At 35.9% G+C, this 24,664-nt stretch overlaps 1 protein-coding gene across 3 annotated transcripts in view; it reads right to left on the bottom strand.

Annotated features, from left to right (window-relative positions):
• Positions 1–696: 696 nt before the first annotated feature.
• The window catches only part of GABRA1 (gamma-aminobutyric acid type A receptor subunit alpha1), a 63,661-nt gene continuing 39,693 nt past the window's right edge, over positions 697–24,664 (bottom strand). For all 3 annotated transcript variants that reach the window (XM_086708995.1, XM_086709125.1, XM_086709068.1), the window contains 3 exons: positions 17,006–17,158; positions 8,790–8,992; positions 697–3,587 (listed from right to left, as the gene is read on the bottom strand). In XM_086708995.1, coding sequence (XP_086565121.1) covers positions 3,276–3,587; positions 8,790–8,992; positions 17,006–17,158 — 668 coding nt within the window. In that variant the 3' untranslated portion in view covers positions 697–3,275. The remainder of the gene's footprint in view (positions 3,588–8,789; positions 8,993–17,005; positions 17,159–24,664) is intronic.

The following is a 24,664-nucleotide window of genomic DNA, read 5'->3' as shown; positions in this document are numbered from 1 at the left end:
TTTCCTAGTATATTTGGATTGAATAAGTAATTTGGAGGATTTTTAAATGATTAATTTTGCTAAACCCTGAATCCTTTTTTAGGAAGATTATTTGTAAAAAATACAATTTATTTTGTTTTTGCCTGGCCACCATCTGACACAGAAAGATTGTGCCTCACATAGTCTTATCTGTAGAAACCAAGTACAGTTTTATGCCTTACACTGAAATAATTTTTCTATTGTCTTTCAAGTAGTTATAAGTATTTTGTACTTTAATCTGACTTTGTGGTTATAGAAACATTGAGGAATGTTATAGCTCCAGGGGAGACTTAAAAATACAGTGCTCAGATTCCTCCCTCCAAAAATGAAACCAGTCTCTACGAAGTAGATCAGAAAACGAATGTGCTGTATTGACAGTCGATAGATACTCTATTATCAGTTCAGTGTTTTGATTCTGTTCTATTTATGTTTTATAAATTTTAAGTTGACATGCTACTGGCAGCATCAGATACCGGGTGTTTCGTAACTCCTCTTTGTAAAAGTGATTCAATTAAAACCACAGTTTAGAGTCGTACTATTTATACATGTTCAAAATTCTTCTCTGTACCCGAGATTCTTGCTAGCACTTGGCACTTTTAGGTGCTCCTATGTGAAAATGTTTAAAACGAGTCGTTGGTAGGTCCTATTGATAATATGAAAAGAGAGTCAAGCATTCCATTTTGTTATTGAATAATGTTAGCTTTATTGTTATAATAGAATACAGTATGACATAAAATTAAGAGCTTTTGCTAAACTCTGTAAAGCAATACATGCATCTGCCATAAACAACCTCGATTCATGTTAGGTTTTATTGCCACTTCACTGCACTGAGGTGCAATAAACATTCAGCGTCATCTTTTAAAAAATGTTCCTGGGAATAAACAGGAACTGTCCTCTATAAGAGTGTATCTTTATTTTCAAGGAAGACTTAACTAGTATTACATGGTTTAGCAAAGCACTGTAGAAAAGCTACATAGAATAATTTATCTTTGATAAATTGTGCAGTCAATTTATACAATAGAATACTATCCACACACACTAACAAACTAAGAAATGATAGAAATGCAATCATTGCATAGCAGAAAGCAGACTAATAAGAAATATTCACATCTAATGAGTAAAATACAGACCAAATGTTAGGCATGAGGAGTCTGGAAGATAAAATGCTCTTAATAAACACATTAAGTTAACGCCGAAAAATAACAGATATAAACAGCAACACGGATGTTAGAGCCATATATATATATTTTTTATTTTCTATACATGATATCTACACATGATACCAGAGGATGAAACGTCCTTGGTTCAGTCTTTATTGGCCTAGCTCATTGAATTTAGGCAGGACCAAATCAAACAATAAAGCACATTTAAAAAGAAAACCAGAGTTTGCTTAGGAAAACACAAACTGTGTTTTTTCCTACATCATTGGATAGCAGCTTTTTGAAAGAAACATTGCTCAAAAGTTGGATATGGATCCCAATGGACTTATTTGGCAATTATGCTGATAGGTTTATATGTCGTAGCATTTTAAGTGTGGTTAGACTATGACCTGTGGATTCTGGATGCTAATTTTAAACATCTCTGAAATTCTGTTAGACAAAAGGAGACTTCAAAAATACCTTCTGCATAAATATTCATCTCTAAAACTTCTGGGAAGTAATGAAACAGACCAGAATTTTTATAGGGAGTATTAATGGACCTCCTATAGTTAAAGCCCTTACATAGTATACCTACAAATATATTGCTACAGTATAAATGAAATGTAATAATGTTACTCAATAAAAGCTATTTCCTGTACATTCTTTCATGTATTTTTATATTTAATGCTACATATGGTACAACACTTATTGAAATAATTGGTATCAGCAAATATAGCGATAATATACAGTTGATCTTCTAGCTCCAACTAATGCTTTTCCATTTTCTTTCTATTTTACAAGAGCCTAAAATAGGGAAATGTGGCATGACTTGAGCAGATAGCAGCTGATTTACTACTGTACCCCAGATAATAGTTCGAAATTACAAGCTTTCTCTACATAAGTAGACTTTATATTTTAAATTCCATCTGATTCCCACAGGCTGTTCTGTTCTTAATGCAGGCTCTAAAGGTATTTCCATATAGCACTTAACAACATTCTAACAGCTAAGAGCGGTGAGTCCTACACAATATTTTAAGAACACAACTTTAAAAAAGTAAAAAATGTACAATCTCATGCTGTATATTTACATATATAATTTGTTTATATAGTCTATATTTGTTTACTAATCATAAATTTCAATCTAAAGCTTTTAATGTACTGTTATATAAAATAATACATTCAACAATTCTAGAGCTTGCAAAATAGGTTTGCCTCTCTAAAAACATCTTCATAATGAGTATCAAGTGATTATTGGACCCATGTGCTATTTGGATATAGACAAGGTGGCAAAGGGAATATTTTTAATTGTTTTATTTCATTTTTATTAATATTTTTTTTTAGTTTTTAGTTTTTATTGAGTGTATGTCTCTGTTAAAATGATTTCTCATCGAAGCAAGTGGTAAAAGCTCAGATGATGATGAAGTAGCCTATTTAAAGCATTTCTCTTTTTTGGATTAAATGCTTAAGGAACTGTACGTTTGCTTATGCAATCTTCATGGATTCTAAAATAGCATTTAACAGCAATATAATGCACTAGCCATTTTTAAAAGGAGGAAAAAAATTGGGATCTTTAGCTTTGGAAACAAAGTGTTAAAGCTATACATCCGTTCAAAAAACAAAACAAAATGTAAGCACACTGTAGTTTGTGCAATAAAGACATAGATTTTTAAAATTGTTGTCATTAAACATTTATAATGTATTCTTTGAAACACCTCCACATAAAAATATTTTTGACATATACAGTATCTTTTTTTTAGAATATTTGGAAATAAATATCTACAAATGACCTGGAGTTACAGACTTAAGTTTTATTTTCCTTCTACTTTCCCTCATAGCTTGGACCTCCTTCCCCACCTTTCCTCTCTGTTTCATTCTGTCTCCTTCTGTCGTGATTTTTCTCTCTCGCTTCCTCTCTCAGAATCCTGTCTCTCAGCTGTATGTTCTGCTTTGCTCTGGACTGCTGGACAGGGGTCTGTTGTTCTCGTATGAATTATGGAAATAAGGAAACCTTCAAATTCTTTAAGACAGAGGCAAGAAAGCAGATGGGAATCACCGCGTTGAGAACAGAAAGCAATTCCCAGTGCAGAAGACTGAACAACGGAATGTGAATAGAAGGACTTATTGATGTGGGGTGGGGGCTTTCAGCTGAGGCTCTCTGTTTAAATATGTAGCCCAGTAGACCAAGTTAAAGATTCCGAATAGCAGCGGGAAGGCTATTCTTGACAGTCGGTCAATTTTGCTGACACTGTTAAAGGTTTTCTTGGGTTCTGGTGGTTTTGTTTCCGGCTTGACTTCTTTGGGTTCTATGGTTGCACTTTTAGCAATCGTGGCTAAGCCAGGGTCACCCCTGGCCAAATTCGGGGTATAGCTGGTTGCTGTTGGAGCATAAGTGTTGTTTTTCTTAATGAGAGGATCCTTCACTTTCTTTGGCTGTCGAAGGAAAGAGTAAAAGCATTTTGTTCAGTAAACTGTGGGAAGGAAGTTTATAAGTTGCTGAGCAAAATCTATACTTTGATTAATATGTAAGAAATGGAATGTATACCTGCTTTATTGAGACAAATTAAAAATGCAGACACAAATGCCCAGTTATAAGATTGACAAGTTTGGGCATCTACTGTACAGGATGGTGATTATACCTAGAGACATACATATACTTATCATATACTATGATATACTAAATACATATCATATACTTGAATGTTGCTAAGGCTAAGTCTTAAATGTTCTCACCACAAAAAAAAAAAAAAAAAAGAAATGGTAACTTTGTGATGGGATGGAGACAGTAGTAGGGTAGGGTAGGGTAGTAATGACTTCATAATATATGAATGTATCATCAATCATATCAACTACATGGTATACCTCAAACTTACACAATATCATGTGTCACATATCAATAAAGCTGGGGGAAAAATGCAGACACAGTATTTTCCAGGCTTCCCTATCAAGAGGTAGAGTGATGTGATGCCATGTTAGGAGCCTATCCTCAAGAAGCTTTGCAGCCTCAGCATTTACCCTCTGAAAACATTACTGCCTCATGAATTAGCTTGGACTAGAAAACTGAGTGACCAGAGACCATGTACAGTGAGAAGCCCAGTCCCAGTGTCAGGCCCCAGATGAGTGAGAGGCCATTGTGGATCCTCTGCTCCTGATGGAGTCTCCAGTTTACTGCAACCATGTTGGTGAGCCCATATCCTAATAGAAGTACCACCAGGTTGCTCCCAGCCCCACACGCCTGGAGGTTGCTGTAGGTCACTAAGTTTTGAAGTGGTTTGTTTTGCAGCGATGAGTTGCTGAGACAACAATTATTTGCTCCTTCTCCCCAGGTTGCAAGTGGGCAAATGATAAAACAGTTATTCAGGGTATCTTGAAGCCAATTTCTTGTTCAATGTCAGCGGCTTGTCAATGTTATCTGCACAACTGCAGCATTTCTTGGGGTTTCTATCATATAGACATTTCCAAAAAATGAAGTGGATCATTGTTCACAGCTATGTGGTCTGATATACTGTCATTAGCCACTTGTGACTATTGAGCACTTGAAACATCGCTACTCTGAGATGTGTGTAAGTATAAAAATGCACACAGGATTTTGAAGGCCTAGTATAAAAAAAGGAAAAGAATGCAATATATCTCTTTAATAATGATTTTTATTGTTTACACATTATAAAGATGCTATTTTGGATATATTGGTAAAAGCATATTACTAAATCACTAAATTCTACACCTAAAACTAATATTACACTATATGTTAACTAACTGGAAACTAAATCAAAACTTGAAAAAGAAAACAAAAAAAATTAATTTCCCTGATTTGTACTTTTGAAAAAAGCTAATAGAAAATTTTAAATTATATACATCATTCACATTTGTGGCTCACATGTTTCTGTTGGATAGCAGTAGTTTAGAAGAGTAGTTCTCATTCTTTTGTGCACACTAAATCACTAGTTAAACACTTTTAAAGGGCAAATATCTTGGGCACAATCTCATATTTTGAATCAGAAAACCAGAAGTGGAGTCTGGTTACTGATGTTCCAAAAAGGTATAGAGAATACTGATGAACAGCTAAACTTAGCCAACCAGACTCAATGTTCTCTGAATAATCCGCATTTTTATTATTGAATCAGAATAAAATTTTACTACCAAAAGACCTGATGCTCTTCACAAGAAATACTAGTTAATTTTAACAGGTTAATTTCTTTATTATCCAGCCCTGTGATGTCTCTGTTACCTTTTCCCCTCCTTCAAATCTGTAAACATTACATTAGGACGACAACAGAAAGCCCAGAAATTGTTTTTTTTCTAGTATTACATCATAAAAAGTAAGGCCACTCACTCTAACTGTACTCCTATTTTATAGTGAAGACAGATTTGGTTAAGCTTTATGAAGAATGACAGAAAGTTCCATAATTATTTGTACAAAACTGAGGCAAGTAAAAGTAATTCTCTCTTTCACTGTCAAAATGACTACAGGTCAAAAATAGATATGGTTTAGTAAGTTACACAGAGAAAGACAAATACCACATGATTTCACTTATATGTGGAATCCAAAAAACCAAAACAAATGAATAAATAAACACAAAGCAGAAACAGACCCACAAATACAGAGTAGGGTAGGCAAATACAGAGGGGGGAAGGCAAAATGGGGAAAGGGGAGTGGGAGATACAGGCTTCCAGTTATGAAATGAGTCATGAGAATAAAGGCACAGCATAGGGAATATAGTGAATGGTATGATAATGGCATTGTATGGTGACTTGGTAGCTACACATGTGGTGAGCATAGCATTAAGGTGTAGAGTTGCTGAATCACTATGTTGTAGGCCTGAAGTAATGTAACATTTTTTGTCACCGTACTAGAATAAAAAAAAGATATGGTTTGTTTCAACACAGTTAAACAGCCAAACTGAACTTGTAATAGTCCACTTCTTAAAAAATAAGAATTCTAATACTGCAGAATACAAGCATGCGTGTCCTTTAGATAAAATGTATATGTACTCTGATGTTGAAGAGAGGCAATGGGTTCCAATCTAAACAAAACTTGTTGAATGACAGACACCCTATTAGATAAGCTGAAATGGGTAATCAGCAACAAGAATAATTCTTGGAGGAGAGTTTATATTATTAATAGATTTCATTTCTCCCAGTGCCAAATTATTATAGTACTCCAGTACTAGAATACTAAAATTTATCAAGTTAAGTGCTTTTATTTGCAACATCAAGTTGAATAACATATTGAGAAATATCTGGCTGGCTTATCAGGAAAGAGCACTTAACATTTTTTTTTTTAATTTTTAAGAACGTTAAGCTCCCCATATTCTCTAAGAAGCTGGTGTTTCTTTCAGCAATTTAGTATATGAGAATGGATTTAAGCCGGCTACTGAATGTTGACTTGATAATGTGATGACTTATGGAAATTTTCTTTTTATTTTCAAGTTATATCATGTTAGAGACTGAAATTTAACTCTCCTGATCATAGAATACACTCATCTGGTCATACAAAAAAATATTTTATTCATCCTCTCTGAATGTCAAAACGAGACCTGGGTCACATTGTGATCACACTCCCTGTAATAAGCAAATCAAACTGTCAAATCCCTGGGGAAGATTTTTACAGAGGCATAGATAATTTACAGAAAATATTGTCTTTCTTCTTAGGATGATAGATATAGATGATTCGCTGATAAATATATATGTGTGTATATATATAGGTAAGATATGACTATACCTATATCTACATTTGTATACTGAATAACATAGACTATAGACTGATAGAGATTAGAATATTTTCATTTGACACAGGACTTGGAAACCTAATACAGCATCAGACAGAGATAAATATAAACTTACCTGTGAGCTCAACCAATGCTGCAACCTAAATTCTATGTTTTCCAGACCAAATTCATGTAACAAATCACTAACAACCAATACTGATGAGCCAGAATCAGAAAGACACTGGTCTCATGCAGCAAAGTATTAAGACAGAAAAGCAATTTTTTCCAATGTTTGCACATCACTTCAGTTGCATATCACCCACGTTTGCATATCATTAATTCTGAAGAACTTTAGTAGACTATTCCAGTGATTCTAAGATGTGCATTTAAAAATTGTTCACATCTATGACTCTGGGCTATGTCTTACGACTGGTAGTGTCTTATGATTACCCATCTCTATGTTTGGCTCTCTCTCCTTTGGGCTGCTCTTCTTTTCTAGGACAAATGGAGGCCATCAGTGGCTAAAGTAAGTATTTGACAATTACTCTGTCTTCACTCTTTTCATTCCTCTCTCCAACTAGTCAACACAATCCCTTTGTCTTATCTCCTCTCTCTACTGAACCCGAGCCAAGGTTCTTGGTTTGAAAATTCAGAGATTTTTTTTTTTTAATACTTGCCAAGCATGTTTCAAGGGAAGGCAAATTTTGAGGGTGTGGTTCAGGTACTGTTGGCTGCCACAGTGCATTCTACACAGAGCCTTCCTTCGCTTTTACCTGTGTAGGAGAGCATGGGGGTGTTCAGCTGATTGATCTGGGGTAGATCTAAAAGGGCTTTTACTTGGCAGTATATTTTCTTTCATATGCATATATTAATGACTCATCTTATAATCAGTAACACTATAAATTCATTTAAATACGGTAGATGTTTCCACCACAAAGCATTCCTTTTTCTAGTACATCTGTAGAGCTATGAGGAAAACACCATTAAATTAATTTCTTTACTATAGACCCTTTCAGATTCTCGAACACATTGTGACTCTGTGATATAGTATACACCATTATATAAGTGTATTCAACCACACAACTTTATTTTTAGGGACTAGCTCATGAGATTAGTACTCTGAGGAACAGAATTTTGGGAAAACTACTATAGAGTGAATTCTTCTAAATTACTTCTAGATGTCTTACAATCTCTGTGTCTCTGACTTTGACCTTCTTTCTACCATCTGAAGGTTCACCTGCATTTTGACATACTTTACTTTCAAGCCACAGAAGTAGAAATATCCTCCTTTCATGTTCTTTAAAATACACTCTAGAATAGATTCTAATTTAGAAAAACAGTAATGAGCTGTACTTGATAATTTTCTACAAAGAAGAATTTTTCTGTGATTTCTGTGTATGATCCTTAAAGCAAAACTCTAATTTGGGGAAAGAAATATCTTTATTGCCCCTTGCTTTACTGAAAATTGGAGATAATGCATCTCACAAACTCAATTCCACTGAGGCATTATAGTCATAATATTTATGACCAAGGTGATTAGGCTCAGAAAATGACCAAAAGGCTATGATTTTCAAATTCTAAAAATTATAATGGCATAGCTTTATTTGCTCCTAATATCAGGTTGATTAAAACTGTTCTCAAATCGATGGAGGGCACAGGAAAGCATACTTGAGTAGAAATGTTCTCCTTCATCTCTCTATGATCTCCTTACTCTACTCTGCTCTGCCCATCTGCCCACTCAAACAACCCCTTTCTTTAGCACTACCAAAATTACCATAGCACATAGTCACTGATGATATAAGAAACAAAGAATCCTCATCACCCTGTCTCTGCATTCTTCAGCCATTTCCCAAAGTCTGAACATGCCATCTCACAGGGCTAATAAGACATACCAGTGATGCATTACAGGGGATCTTAAAGCATTTACCTTTTCTGGAACCACACTTTTGCCATCCCATGCATAACCTCTCTTGGTGAAATAATTTACTGTGGCAAACTCGATCAGAGCCGAGAACACAAAGGCATAGCACACTGCAATGAACCAATCCATAGCAGTTGCATAAGCCACCTTCGGAAGGGAATTTCTGGCACTGATACTCAAAGTTGTCATGGTGAGCACAGTTGTTACCCCTGTAAAGAGAGAAATTAAGTGAATTTGTAGGTTCATACTGCAAAATTTGATCACTGGAGGCCAACCTAGTTGTGCAAAAGGTAACCAACAGTGCCATAGATACAGTGGGTTGTTTTTGTTGTTTTTTAATCATCCCATGTTGGTTTGGGATGAATGAGTTTTAATACAACCCCAGTGTAGTGTATAGTTCATGGTATGGCAGTATTGAGGGGGATCTCTTGGAGAGATAAACTGCTCCGCTACCGAGAAGCTGTTAATAAAATCATGAATTCCCTTAAACGGGCACCTTGAACAAGGTGTCCTGGGCAGGGAAGGAAACAGTACTGTCTCACTGTCCCCAACGCTTTCAAACAGAAAGCATAGATCTTCATTGTCTCTGATCCACAAGAAATTGTTGTATCCTCATCTCTGTTTAATATTCTATCTGCATATCATAAATGTATAAACCAAGAAGCTAGTAGCTTCTTGTTAATCAATAATTGATAGATAATTGAATTATTTTAGGATAATATTTTGCTACATTGTTAACTTTTCTGCTTTTATACTATTTTCCCCCTAATTCTAAAATAGCTCCTCTTTGGGGCACCTGGGTAGCTCAGTTGGTTGAGCTCCTACTCTTGATTTTGGTTTAGGTCATGATCAAACAGTTCGTGATTTCAAGCTCTGCATTGGGCTCTGTGCTTACAGTGTGGAGTCTACTTGGGATTCTCTGTCTCCCTTTCTCTCTGCCCCTTCCCCTCTCACTCTCTCAAAAATAAATAAATAAACATTAATATAATAAAATAAAACAGCTCCTCTTTTGAAGAAATTCCTGAAATAAGTTGCATGTCATTTGCTTGAGGTTATACAGCTCAGAAGTGGCAAGACAAAAATACGAACACAAGTTTGTCTGATTCAAATGTCCACAATCTTTCCCCTTTTTTTGGTAATGCTGCCTCATTTGCCCGATTCTGTGAATCCATTCCTAGTGATTAATGTTACCTATATTCAAAGCAGTTTTCAAACCAGTTGTTTTTAGCTTATTTAGACAATTATGAGTTGGTATGTGAATGATATCCATTAATGTTCATTTAATAAATTGATACAATCAACCTACTATATGCAAAACCCTATAACAGAAGCATTGTAATGTACCTCTTAAGCCATTTGAAAATGTATTAAAAAACTCACAGTAGTCCCATAGGGGTGGCTCAGGCTGCATGGTATGGAAAGACTTCTAACCTCTTCCAGTGACTAGTCCCAACCTTACCACTTACTAGCTCTATGGCCTCAAGTAGGCAAATTTACTTGTAGGGACCTCAGTCTCCACATCTGTAAAAGGGGTGATTTACATTTCATTCTCTCAACTATCTATAATTGTTAAAATTATCAGAAAAACTTCTGTACAATTTTTCACAAGATTACTTGAGGATTAAATGTAATAATAGGTAAAAGAATTTTAAAGATGGTAAATTATTTCCATGGAAGATACTGTCATCTCATGTCTAAAACTCATATCTATGATTACCCTTTTGGATTAATATTTAGAGAATCAGCAGTGTCACACAGCTGGTAAGTGACTAATTTTTCTAAGCTGCTTTAAGCCATCCAATATTTCCTAGTTTTCCATGAATTTTAAGGTAGATGATCTTTGTAACTATGTTACGGAGTGATAAGATTAAAAAGAAACATTGAGACTTTTATTAAATCATATTTTTTTGATACATGGTCACAGATATAGGGAGTAGACTTACTCTAAATTTTGGAGGTGTTACAGAAAGTTCTGGGGAATTATCTGTATTATATAACCAACAAATGGTTTAAGAAATATTGGCCGGTAAACAGTTCTTAAATTTACATATCAGTATTAACTTGAGCTAAGAGCAAAGTAATTAAATGTCAGTATTTGAGGAACTGAACAACCCAGTTCAAATCCCAACTCTGTAATTGCTGAATGACCTTGGGAAAACTGCCTCACAATCCTGAACTTTTTTTTTTTTAATTTTAATGCTTATTATTTTTGAGAGACAGAGAGCATGAGTAGAGGATGGGCCAAGAGAGGGAGACACAAAATCCAAAGCAGGCTCCAGGCTCTGAACTGTCAGCAGAGTCTGACACAGGGCTCTAACTAATGAACCACAAGATCATGACCTGAGCTGAAGTCGGACATTTAACCAACTGAGCCACTGAGGCATCCCTGTTGTCTTTTTTAAAAATTATCTCTTTTTGGGGCACCGGGTGGCTCAGTCTGTTGGGCATCCAACTTCGGCTCAGGTTGTGATCTCACAGCTTATGTATTTGAGCCCCACATCGGGCTTGCTGCTGTCATCATGAAGCCTGCTTGGGATCCTCTGTCCCTCTCCCACTCGTGCTCTCTCTCTCTTACAAATAGTAAATAAACATTAAGAAAATTATATCTTTTAAAATTAATTTTAATAAGTCTAACTCAGAGGGATATTATGAATATTAAATAAAATAATGTAAAAAAAAAGTGTTTAGTATTAAGCCTGATACCAAGAACAAAGCTAATGGCTACTATTATTTTTTTAATGTTTTTTATGTTTTTATTTACTTTTGAGAGAGAGAGACAGAGACAGAGCATGAGTGGGGTAGGGGCAAAGAGAGAGAGGGAGACAGAATCTGAGGCAGGCTCCAGGCTCTGAGCTGTCAGCACAGAGCCCGACATGGGACTTGAACTCATGAGCCGCAAAATCATGACTCGAGCTGAAGCCGGATCCTTAACCGACTGAGCCACCCAGGTGCCCCAATGGCTATTATTATTGACAACTTTGTTCCTTGTTAGTAAATCTCTGCTGCATTGAGTTTCATTTTTTTTTTTTTTAATTTTGGTTCATGTAGACAACTGTCAGAAGTAATTTGGGAATGTGTATTCTTAAACTAAATGTATCGGTAAATTAAGAGTGAAGACTAGCATAAACAGAGGTGTGTGTGTGTGTGTGTGTGTGTGTGTGTGTGTGGTCTTCCAACACTTGCTACAGGGGCAGAGAAAGGAAAAAAAAAAAAACAACTGTGTTGAGCACCTATTAAAAGTTCCAAGAACTCAATCTGACAATGCATATATTTTATTTCTCTCAATATTTTAAAAAGCACTATTTTACTTTAATTGCTCTCTCATTTTACAGGCAACTGAATCTTTGAAAAATAAAGATTGGATCTAAAACTTGGATCTATGTGGCAACAAAATTACAGGACCACACTGCCTCTAAATGACAGCATGGACCATCAAAATGATGTTTTAAGACATAAAACAGGCTTTGGATTTGCTGTATTCTTAAACCTTATACTAACCTGTTAGAAAGAACAACTTTTTTTTTTTCTTTTTCCTTTGTATATTTTTTCTTTAAATATCCATGACCCTGTCAGGCATCTGACACAGCACAGAGGAATGTGCTGAATTGAGACTAAAAACAATGGAAACATGTGTACTAAGTAAATGTTAAAAGGCTAAAGGTCTAGAGAAATTGTACTAGTGATTGTATTGAACTTAAAATGTTACAAATATATGACTTGATACACAGAAATACTTGCCACAGCTGAGTTTACAAATATGTAGTTAGGTTCACCAGAAGGGCATGAGTTGGTTGAGATATCACATTGCTGGAAACGTGAAGAGCAAGGGTTTTGACTTATAAAAGATTCCAAAATGCTTTAGAAAATTTCCAAAAAGGAAGGATAGAATTTATTAGAGTGAGAAGGAGGGAGAGTGAGTATTAAAATAAATAAATAAAATACTTAAAGATCATAAAAGATCATAAAAGCCATTTATGAAAAGCCCACAGCTAACATCATCCTCAACGGGGAAAAACTGAGAGCTTTTTCCCTGAGATCAGGAACACGACAGGGATGCCCACTCTCACCTCTGTTGTTTAACATAGTGCTGGAAGTTCTAGCATCAGCAATCAGACAACAAAAGGAAATCAAAGGCATCAAAATTGGCAAAGATGAAGTCAAGCTTTCACTTTTTGCAGATGACATGATATTATACATGGAAAATCCGATAGACTCCACCAAAAGTCTGCTAGAACTGATACATGAATTCAGCAAAGTTGCAGGATACAAAATCAATGTACAGAAATCAGTTGCATTCTTATACACTAACAATGAAGCAACAGAAAGACAACTAAAGAAACTGATCCCATTCACAATTGCACCAAGAAGCATAAAATACCTAGGAATAAATCTAACCAAAGATGTAAAGGATCTGTATGCTGAAAACTATAGAAAGCTTATGAAGGTAATTGAAGAAGATTTAAAGAAATGGAAAGACATTCCCTGCTCATGGATTGGAAGAATAAATATTATCAAAATGTCAATACTACCCAAACTATCTACACATTCAATGCAATCCCAATCAAAATTGCACCAGCATTCTTCTCGAAACTAGAACAAGCAATCCTAAAATTCCTATGGAACCACAAAAGGCCCCGAATAGCCAAAGTACTTTTGAAGAAGAAGACCAAAGCAGGAGGCATCACAATCCCAGACTTTAGCCTCTACTACAAAGCTGTCATCATCAAGACAGCATGGTATTGGCACAAAAACAGACACATAGACCAATGGAATAGAATAGAAACCCCAGAACTAGACCCACAAACGTATGGCCAACTCATCTTTGACAAAGCAGGAAAGAACATCCAATGGAAAAAAGACAGTCTCTTTAACAAATGGTGCTGGGAGAACTGGACAGCAACATGCAGAAGGTTGAAACTAGACCACTTTCTCACACCATTCACAAAAATAAACTCAACATGGATAAAGGACCTGAATGTGAGACAGGAAACCATCAAAACCTTAGAGGAGAAAGCAGGAAAAGACCTCTCTGACCTCAGCCGTAGCAATCTCTTACTCGACACATCCCCAAAGGCAAGGGAATTAAAAGCAAAAGTGAATTCCTGGGACCTTATGAAGATAAAAAGCTTCTGCACAGCAAAGGAAACAACCAACAAAACTAAAAGGCAACCAACGGAATGGGAAAAGATATTTGCAAATGACATATGGGACAAAGGGCTAGTCTCCAAAATCTATAAAGAGCTCACCAAACTCCACACCCGAAAAGCAAATAACCCAGTGAAGAAATGGGCAGAAAACATGAATAGACACTTCTCTAAAGAAGACATCCGGATGGCCAACAGGCACATGAAAAGATGTTCAGCGTCGCTCCTTATCAGGGAAATACAAATCAAAACCACACTCAGGTATCACCTCACGCCAGTCAGAGTGGCCAAAATGAACCAATCAGGAGACTATAGATGCTGGAGAGGATGTGGAGAAACGGGAACCCTCTTGCACTGTTGGTGGGAATGCAAATTGGTGCAGCCGCTCTGGAAAGCAGTGTGGAGGTTCCTCAAAAAATTAAAAATAGACCTACCCTATGACCCAGCAATAGCACTGCTAGGAATTTATCCAAGGGACACAGGAGTACTGATGCATAGGGGCACTTGTACCCCAATGTTCATAGCAGCACTCTCAACAATAGCCAAATTATGGAAAGAGCCTAAATGTCCATCAACTGATGAATGGATAAAGAAACTGTGGTTTATATACACAATGGAATACTACGTGGCAATGAGAAAAAATGAAATATGGCCTTTTGTAGCAACGTGGATGGAACTGGAGAGTGTGATGCTAAGTGAAATAAGCCATACAGAGAAAGACAGATACCATATGGTTTCACTCTTATGTGGATCCTGAGAAACTTAACAGGAACCCATGGGGGAGGGGAAGGAAAAAAAAAAAAAAAGAAAAAGAGGTTAGAGTGGGAGAGAGCCAAAGCATAAGAGACTGTTGAGAACTGAGAACAAACTAAGGATTGATGGGGGGTGGGAGGGAGGAGAGGGTGGGTGATGGGTATTGAGGAGGGCACCTTTTGGGATGAGCACTGGGTGTTGTATGGAAACCAATTTGACAATAAATTTCATATATAAAAAAATAAATAAATAAAAATAAATAAATAAATAAAAATAACTTTTTCACTGCACTTCTGGGTTCATTCTACAAAAATAAACACAAATATTAAAACATTTTCTCTATTTCCTTTCTTTTTCAATTTCCAGTGAATAAAGGGCTCAAATTAAATATACATATAGAAGTAAGCACCTTGACAAGAGTTCAATCTTCAGTTCTAGTAAGTGGCTTCAACACTAGTTAATATTAACAAATGGTAATTAAAGAAAGAATTTGAAATGAGCTACTCTTGTGCTCTGCAGCTTGAATCATCTGGGATCTTTTTTAATGTTTATTTATTTATTTATTTTTAGAGATGGGGGGGTGGGTGGCAAAAGGGGGAGAGAGAGAACCCGAAGCAGGCTCTGCACTGTCAACACAGAGCCTGACGTGAGGGCTCTGGGCTCGAGCCCACAAACTTCAAGATTATGACTTGAGCTGAAACGAAGAGTCAGATGCTCAACCAACTGAACCACCCAGGCGCCCCCATCCCAGACCTTAATACAGCTATGTTCCTAGACTACACTCAGAGCAAAGATTTGGTGATTTCCAACCTGGAAGCACTTTGCTAAGTTCAAAAGAAAAGACTCTTTCCTGGGCACTCATAGCAAAGTCTTGTTTTTTTCATGAGATAACAGATTTTTCATGCCTTGCCTGTTATTGAAGATTGATGCCATAGGGATCTCGGCACATGAATAATCCTCAATTTAAATTATAAGCTTCTTAAGGTTTTTTATTCTCTGGTAAAGAGGCTTAAATATAGCATGTGCCTAGTTGATGTTTTAGAATAAACCTTGATAATTTCACATTTCACCAATAAATATGTGATTATTATTTCCAAATGAATCCCACAACCACCTGATTTCATGTCTCATCATTCCATCTATATAGCATATTGATTTTGGTTTGGAATGGTCATTAAGGCACCAACTCTACAGCGAAGAGAGAGTCTGGGTCTTACTACAGACACCTTCACCTAATAGCTTCTGAAGGTGCTATTCTTGGGCAGGTTACCCAATTTCTTATTCTTTAGCTTTCTCTTCTATAACACAGGGATAATAACAGTACATAGAATTTTTTAGCATTAAATAAGAGAATATAGGTTTATATAATATAACCTGATATTAGAGCATTCAATAGATATTATCTATGATTTTCAATGTGACTCAAATTTTAAGCTCCAGAATATAATCTTCATAAGGGGAGCGGTTTATGTTCAGTTCACTGTAGCATTCTATGTCTACGACATAGTAGGAGCTCACAGTAGGTTTCAAAGAAATGTTTGCTGAATCAATGTATGAATCAATCAATGAATTCATTTTTTGTAATGGAATATTTTGTTTTCATCAGTCTTTAAAGTAAAATTAATATAGTGTACTACAATACAGGCAGGAAATCCCTCTTTATATGAAATACAAGCTTCTAAAATTATAAGTTGGGGGTGATTTTTCCAATAAGTAAAAAGTTTGTTACAATTTAAACAATATTGCAATTAGATTTCCTTAACTCATAACATATAGAACATTTAAAACATCTTGATAGGAAAAAACAAAAGTGTATTTGAAACTCTTCAGAAGCATACACATGAGGTAAAATGAGGTATTTCTATACTGATGATGGTCATTCATGAGCTCTCCCTACCTAAAGAATCCCTGCCTTCATATATGTAAGGAAGTAATTCTGCTGATATTTTCTCAGATTCTCCAAAAATACACTGATACATGATTATACATTCTAAATATATGATTTCAATATTAATATTTCTGTTTTTCGTCTATCACCATGTATTTTATGTTTCATTTTATGTTCATTCCTCAACTCTCCCAAAACATCACATCAAATGTTCATTAGTTCCATCTAACTACATGCGCTAGAAACAGCTTTTGCTATTTAGAGAAAAAGTTTTTAAAAATCATACCATAATGAGAATGGTAACTCTTTGAACCTTTCTATTGTGCTAACTTCAGATTTTAATGTATAATTACTTTTTCATTCCATCAGCAACGTCACCAATATGATATAACTTGCCCTCCATGTTAATCGGCATGCAAATGTTAATCGGCACTCACCAAAGACAGTCCTTGCTGGTACAGACTCTCTGTTGAGCCAGAAAGAGACTTGGGAGAGAATAACCGTCATTATGCATGGCAGGTATGTTTGAATAACGAAATAGCCAATCTTTCTCTTCAGGTGGAAATGAGTGGTCATTACAACATATTCTCCTAGAGGGTAAAACAGACAGTAAGGTGAAACAATTTGACCTTGAAAAGAAGTTATCTTTAAATTTTTCCAGCAACAGCAAAAGCCTGTTCTTTAGACCTATCCTGTCTCCAGGTGACATTTGGTTCCCAAAGAGAAAAGCTTTTATCCAGGAAAGGAAAGAAATATTACAAAAACACACCAAGACGGGTCTGAGGATGAGACTGAGGTGCCAGAAATGTCATAGATATTGTCAGAACCTTATCATGGTACATCACACATTTCAGATATATCTGAGCATCTATTTACAGATTGGCTTTAATGACCATGAAGGCAATGTGTGAGTCCCCGATGACACCTACTAATGGGTTAGAACAGATCAGATCCCCAGTTTACCACTATGGAAGACATTCAGGCTGTCTAATGAAGAAGCTTTGGTGTCCAACTTGGGGGAGTTCCTCGCAACACCAACAATTCCTTTCAGCAGCTCTGTCACCTTCAGTAAGTCATTTAGCTTAAGCCTGATCTTTGAAATAGGAGAGTGAGCTATCCCCTGGGTTCTATACCCAGAGTTTCTCAAAATTTATTTTGAGTAATACATTCATCAGAATCACCTGGAAAGGTTTTGACATCCAGTTCTTCAGGTCCTACCTAGATACACAAACCATTCTTTAAAAAAAAAATTTTTTTTTTAATTTTTATTTTTTAAAGAGAGAGAGAGAGACAGAGCACAAGTCGGGAAGGAGCAGAGAGAGAGGAACACAGAATCCAAAGCAGGCTCCAGGCTCTGAGCTGTCAGTACAGAGCCCGAAGTGGGGCTCAAATCCATGAACTGTGAGATTATGACCTGAGCCAAAGTTGGACACTTACCAACTGAGCCACCCAGGTGCCCCCACAAACCATTCTTCAGGCAGGCCCAGGAAAATCCATCCCAATACAACTTTTGAACTTGTCCCAATTCCTAGCCTAAGCTAGGAAACAGTAGACTAGGTAGGCACAATTCATGGTTTTGATATGTATCAAAATCTGATTTCATTTAGAGGTCGAAAGTGATAGACATACAAACCAAATTGTAGGAGTTTATTTTTTTAATTGATGTTATATTTTCTCAATTATAAACCTTTAGAATCCATTCTGAATATATATATACTTAGCTATCTGTCAGTGGGTAGAAGAGAACTAGGTGTATTCTTACACTATCACTTCCTTTGGTATTCACATTTCTCCATCTTTCTCCTTCCCTTCAACTCCAAACTTCCTCCTATGCAACCTGTTATATATGTTTCAATCTGTGGCCATCCAGCTTCAGACCTTAATGAGGCTAAAACTGTTCATGATCTCTTAAAATCCTAAACTTCATCTTTCTGGAAAATAATTATAGAGATTCTGAGTGTAGTTTGGCTTTCAGCTTTCTTCCCCTTTTTTTCTTGACTCTAGCCAGGATTTCCTTTCTCACCCCTGACCCTAGTGTCATTTGTACCTAGAGGGCTGCCAAATCTAGAGCTCTAAGTAACATCATTTTTAAAATCAACCTGTATTCCCAAATATCTACAAGACATCTCAGACATTCTGATTTTTTATTGACATCACCAACTAAATACATTCAAACACAGACATTAGTTAACCTTTCCCATAAAAAATAATGACCAGCATACAGCTGTGTTGAATTTCCACTTAGAGTCCATCTTTAAATTCATGGTACTCTCATCTTTCTACTCACTCAGGCTAAAACCCTGGAACTGATCCATGGATGTGAAGTAGGGCTTCAGAGGGAGAAAGAAAGGAATAAGTTGAGCATCACAATTTTAATTTCTCCTGTGCAGTATCTCCCAGTCTATTGTTTACCTGGTGGTCACTGCTCTTATTGCCTTAGTAGATCCGTCAATTGTCTTGCTCATCTCTAGCCACTCCCTCACTCCAGTTTTCCCTAAACTTTGATGCAGAGTAATCTTTTTAAAGCATATGTAGGTGCACCTGGGTGGCTCAGTTACTTGAGCATCCTACTCTTGATTCCAGCTCAGGTCATGATCTCATAGTTGTGGCATCAAGCCCCGCGTCAGGCTCTGCGCTGAACATGGAGCCTGCTTAAGATTCTCTCTTTCCCTCTGCCTCCTCTCTTCCTTGTTCTCTCTCTCTCTCTCTAAAATAATAATAAAAAAAGGATATGTAAAATCTTAAAATACCTTAATGGATTCCCATTGTCTACATTAAGGTTTCTCAACCTCAGCACTATTGACATTTCTGACCAGATAATTATTTATTGTGAGGGCTGTCCTATATGTTGCTGTATATTCAGCCTGACCTGTATCCACTAGATGCCACTAGCAAATACTCCACTCTTCCCCAGTGTCACAATCAACATTGTCTCCAGTGTTACATACTGGCAAGCAAACTCCCTAAGCTGTGTTTAAGACTCTGTCACAGCTCTAAAAATGCATTTTAGCATTATGTCTCATAGCTCAGCACTCATTCTCACAACTCGGTATATTGAGATACTGATACAAAATTCTCTACATGACATCTATTACTGCTGAATATATTTGTTCACCTATGGGTTGGGATGAATCCATAGCAGAATAGGAAGAAATGTACCATAAAGGAAAGCTTATTAGCTTTGGAAGCAAATGGATTTGAGCTCAAAACTTAGACATCTTATATTCTTACTGTTAGCCTTGGGCAACTCAGTCTCTGATCCTCTGTTTCCTAATCTATAAAATAGTGAGAAGTATACTGTGGGGAGAATGAAGAATAGGGAGTCTATTTAAGATCATGTTGTGTAAGAGTTTTAAAATAAATTTTAGTTCCTTTTCCCATTTTCTTACCTGTTCCCTCCAATCAGAATTGGTAAAAGTATTAGTAAAATAAATGCATTTATTCTTCACAGTAGGAAATAATTCACAAGTGTAAATAAGCTTTCACTGATAATTGTTAATAATGATAACAATTTTAATTGTTATCAGTAATGTTAGTTGTTTTAATTGTTATCAGTAATTTTAACTGTTGTCAGTAATGATTTACTGATCCCTTGTAAGTAATTTCAAATTTATTTATAGCTTGTTTACATTTATAATAATATCTTATACTTTTTAGTTTATCTAATTTATATGCTTATATTCCTCTCATCAAACTTAAAATTAATTGGAAAAGGATAGTTCTTTGAATATAGCATGGTTTTACATATTTTAAGTATTCAAATATCTGTGTATGGTGAAAAGGGACACACTGAGATTTAAGGGCACTCACTCAAATCAACATCCATCAGAATCTCTCTTTGGGAGGGAAATATGCTTACTAATTTCTTTTAATTTTCTATAGATACATTAGGTGACCTCCAAGGTCATCCAAAAGAATTAAATGATTCAAAATTGAGAAAGATGCAAAAAACCAATTTTCCCTGGGCTACTAAAATGTCATCTTACGGACATGGCCATGTTACATTTTATCCTCTCAGGAGTACTCATTATTATTCTAACCATTCATTCAACTGAGGTTTACAAAATTTTACCAGCCCAAAGAGAAAATTCCAGAATGTCAGAAAAATGAATATCTATACATATTCCATTATCATCTTTTGTTGTTCACAATGAACATTTTAGGAAGATTCTGAAAATAATATTATTTTGGAGGAACTATTATTCAACATATTTGTTATATAAACCATTTTGTCACTAACAAAATAGAGAAAGGAGGATTTCAAATCTTCTGAAATCATTTTCTTAAATTAAACAAAATCTAAGAAGCTTTGGCACAAAACATTTAAGTAAGGAAAAGAAAAGGCAGCAAAACCAGAATCATGTTGTAATAGTTTAAAAATAAAAGAAAAACTAAACAAAAAAAATCAGTCTCCTAAATTGAATAGAGATATTCCTAAAGAATATCTCTAGACATCAAGTGCTTATGCACTAAGCATGTCAAATTCTTTTCCTCTAATTCAATAATCTAGAAGAATTGTAATTCAAATATCCTTGCATATCATGTAACCCTCAGGGAGGCTTGTAAATTAGATGTGACAATATTTCTGATACATTACAAAATTAAGGAGAAGGAAGGAAAAGAAACAGGGATCTAAGTCAGAAAGCAGCTTTGAGGGTTTGTTTAGAACTGGCTTCCATTTACTTGAAGAGCAAATTCCTTACTTAACTTTATTTGACTTCAGTTTCCTCATTTGTTCAATTAAAATGATAGTGCTTTACTTAATTATTTCCTTGGATGCTGTGAGGATAAAATGAAATGGTAGATATGGAAGTTATTTTAAAAAAATTGAGTCACATGCATATTTATAGCGTGTACACAAAAGGATAGAAAGGTATTCTTTCCATATCTAGAAAGCAACCATTCACTTCAACAAAGTTGTAGTGAACATTAGGTCCATATAAAGTTGATCCTTTCCTTCCAAGTACTCTAAAATTTGTGTTTTCTAAGTTATGTGTTTCCTAAGTTTCTATGATACCTTTTTAATGGGAACGAGGAATGAAAAATATCGAGGGAAGAATTCGTATTTTAATATCTGCTCAAAGGGTTATGAAATAGAAATAAGAAAAAAAAATGGTTAGAGTTCTAGGCCACTTAGCCTCTCTAGACCCATCTCTTCTTCTGAAATAAGAATAGGTTGATCAGATGACTATAGAGTCTTTTCTCCCCATCCCCAACTGCCAGGCTTTACATTTTATGGCTACAATGATTTCTCTGGAGATCATGTACTAGGTTTCATAAATGGGAGACTTGAGGCTCCTTGGATGAATGTTTAACAAAACTGCTGCCTCCGGTCTGGGAAAATGGTTGTTTCCTCATTCATTTTGACCCTGCAGTGTCGTCCTTAAATAAAGTCATCCAGAGAAGATTTTAAGGATGTCACAATTTCTTTTGGTCTGATGTTCTAAGGATAAAAGATAGTCATTCACAAAGAAGAAATATTCATACTCAGCAAAGCTCACCTAAATTTCCTCTGATCAAATCCATCTAGTAACTTAGGTAAATATGAAGGTTTTAGTCATCACTGTGTACTTAAAAAATGCATTACATATTATTTTGTTATTGTTTTCTGGCCATATTTTCATTACACCTAATGACTAATTACTATACTTATTTAATTATTATACTTTCTGTATAAGTCATATTTCCATGCCTCTTAATGACTACTATGATTTTTGCATGGGCTCTCCTTAAAGAATTATTTAGGAAACATAATGTGGTATAGTAGAATGAGATGGGGCCATGTCTGTGGTCTAGTTCCAAACTGCTTTCTTTGATATGTCAAGCAGAAATGACCTCTTCTTGCCATGTGGCTCTCTTGCACTAACCCTATCACTATTATTGATAGTAATATCTAATATTTATTACATAGTTTTTACATGTCAGGTGCTCTGCTAAGGAGGTCACGTGCATTTTCTCATTTCAATCTCACAGTAGCTCATGAAGTAGATCCTCTTATTATCTACAAATAGCACAAGAGAAAAATGAACAGAGAAATGTCTTGCCAAAGGTCAGGAAGTTAATAAGTGGTAAAACCAGCATTCATTCAAAACTTCACGGCATAATTCCAGAGCCCACACTCTTAAATCCATGATGCACCACATTATAGGATTTCACACATGTCTACATTTCCTGTTTCTAGTCATGTGGTTGAGAGCACTCTGCAGCTAGACTACCCAGGTTCAAATCCCAGCTCTGCCAATGCCTTGCTGTATGACCTAAGAAGAATAGTTAAATCTCCCTGGATTCAATTATGTCCCATCTGTATAATGGTTATAGTAAGAATAATACCTATATCCTGGGATTGTTGTGATGATTTGAACAATGGCAAGTGCAGGTTAGCTACTTATATCAATCAACTATGAGCTTCTTGAAGGCAGGAATTATGTGTCCTTCACCTATCTTTTCCAGGCCCAATTACAATGTCAAACACAGTAAGTGAGCAAATGGCTGAAGGAATTAGTTAATAAATAAATTAATAACATAGGATTGTATTGGATTTGAGAGCTGACTGGTCTCATCATTTAGTGTGCCTTTAAGGTTTCTCTCTGCCAGGTGACTAGCTGTACTTTGAACTAAATCTCCAACTTACTTTCTTCTCCAAAATTTTATGGCAGACTCCAGAAAAAGATTGTGCTTTAGTGGGTTTGTACTGAATTTAAAAATCCAGGGATTGAACTGAAACTCTTATTTCCCCCCTCCTAGGTCACAGAAAAAGACCACTGAAAAAGACCACTGGTGTTCACATGTGAGTTGGCTCAGGCAAGTAGGGCAACCCCTTCTAAGAGGTGATCTATATTGCTTCTCTCCCCACAGAGAAATTTAAGGTAGAAGATGGTTTTTATCTAATCATTCTCAACGTGTGTGCTCTTTCTTGCTATCATTCCTAGTCTTCTGGCAGAAACAGGGAGGTAACAGCACTCAGTGCCATTTTAACTTACTGTTTTTAGGGCTCCACAAGGATATTTGAAATATGGGATGGAAGACCTTAGAAAAGATCTTTGTTTCTTCCCCCACAGAAATCTATCAGGGTGGGTTTTTGATGAGCTAAAGGGGACCCAGAAGAAGTATAGTTCAGTGACTTATCATGGAGATGAAAATGTACACCAAACTGAGCTCCTACATTGGAGAATTTGCTCACTAGTTTCCTCGCCTCCCTTTCTCCCATCCCCCAAACAATATCCATTACGGGAATGATAAGAAAAAACTTTTATTTGTACAGATAAACTTGCTGTTCTAGCACAGATGAGTACTTTTAATGTACTCAACTTATGAGGTCCAGCCAGCGTGGTGGTGGTAGATTAGGCCACTGCCTCTCATCTCCTATCCCCAATTTGTGCCTGTGTCTTATTTCTGAATAACTAGAACGTATATAGGCTAAAGCCTGATGAGGCCAGAGACGTCTCCGAGTTCATCAGACTAAGCCTTTCACTTTGAAGACATGGAAACTGGTCATAAAGAGGGATGCAGAGACATGTCAAGGTCACTAGCACTAGAAGTAGAGTGGAGGCACACCTTCCGTGAGTAATCCTCATGGCTTGTGTATACTTTTACTATTGAATACCTGCATGCCACTGAATTTGAATTACTGTTTCATTCACATCCCTCAGCCTCCATTCTACTGATATTAGATGGAGAATTTCTAGAGGGAAAGTCCTATGATTATTATTTTCAATGTTCTGGGCTTAAAATACTGATTATTTGGTTTCCAATAAATACAAATTAACAACATGAAAGTCAACCCCTGCAGTTACTCTTCCTTGATTATTCTAGGCTGGATACATTTCTTTTTTTATTCATTAATTCAAAATATTTAGTGTCTCCTCTGTTTTAGCTACTATAGTAAATAATAGGGATACAGAAGACAGATATGGTCCCTGCCCTCACAAAATGTTAATCACGGCACTTACCACCCATTTTGATAATTATAGTTTATATGTTTGTCTTCCTTTAGATTTCACATTCCATGACAGCAAGATCTCTGCCTTGTCTGTCATCGACTCTCCAGTGCCTGCCACAATATCCAAATAGCATTCGATTTTTAAAAGTAAACACTG

This window comes from Puma concolor, chromosome A1 (genome assembly GCF_028749965.1).
Source record: "Puma concolor isolate L17-30 chromosome A1, mPumCon1.1.hap2, whole genome shotgun sequence".
Taxonomy (NCBI): domain Eukaryota; kingdom Metazoa; phylum Chordata; class Mammalia; order Carnivora; family Felidae; genus Puma; species Puma concolor.
Note: the sequence above shows the minus strand (reverse complement) of the source record. Positions and strands in the feature narration are given on the sequence as shown.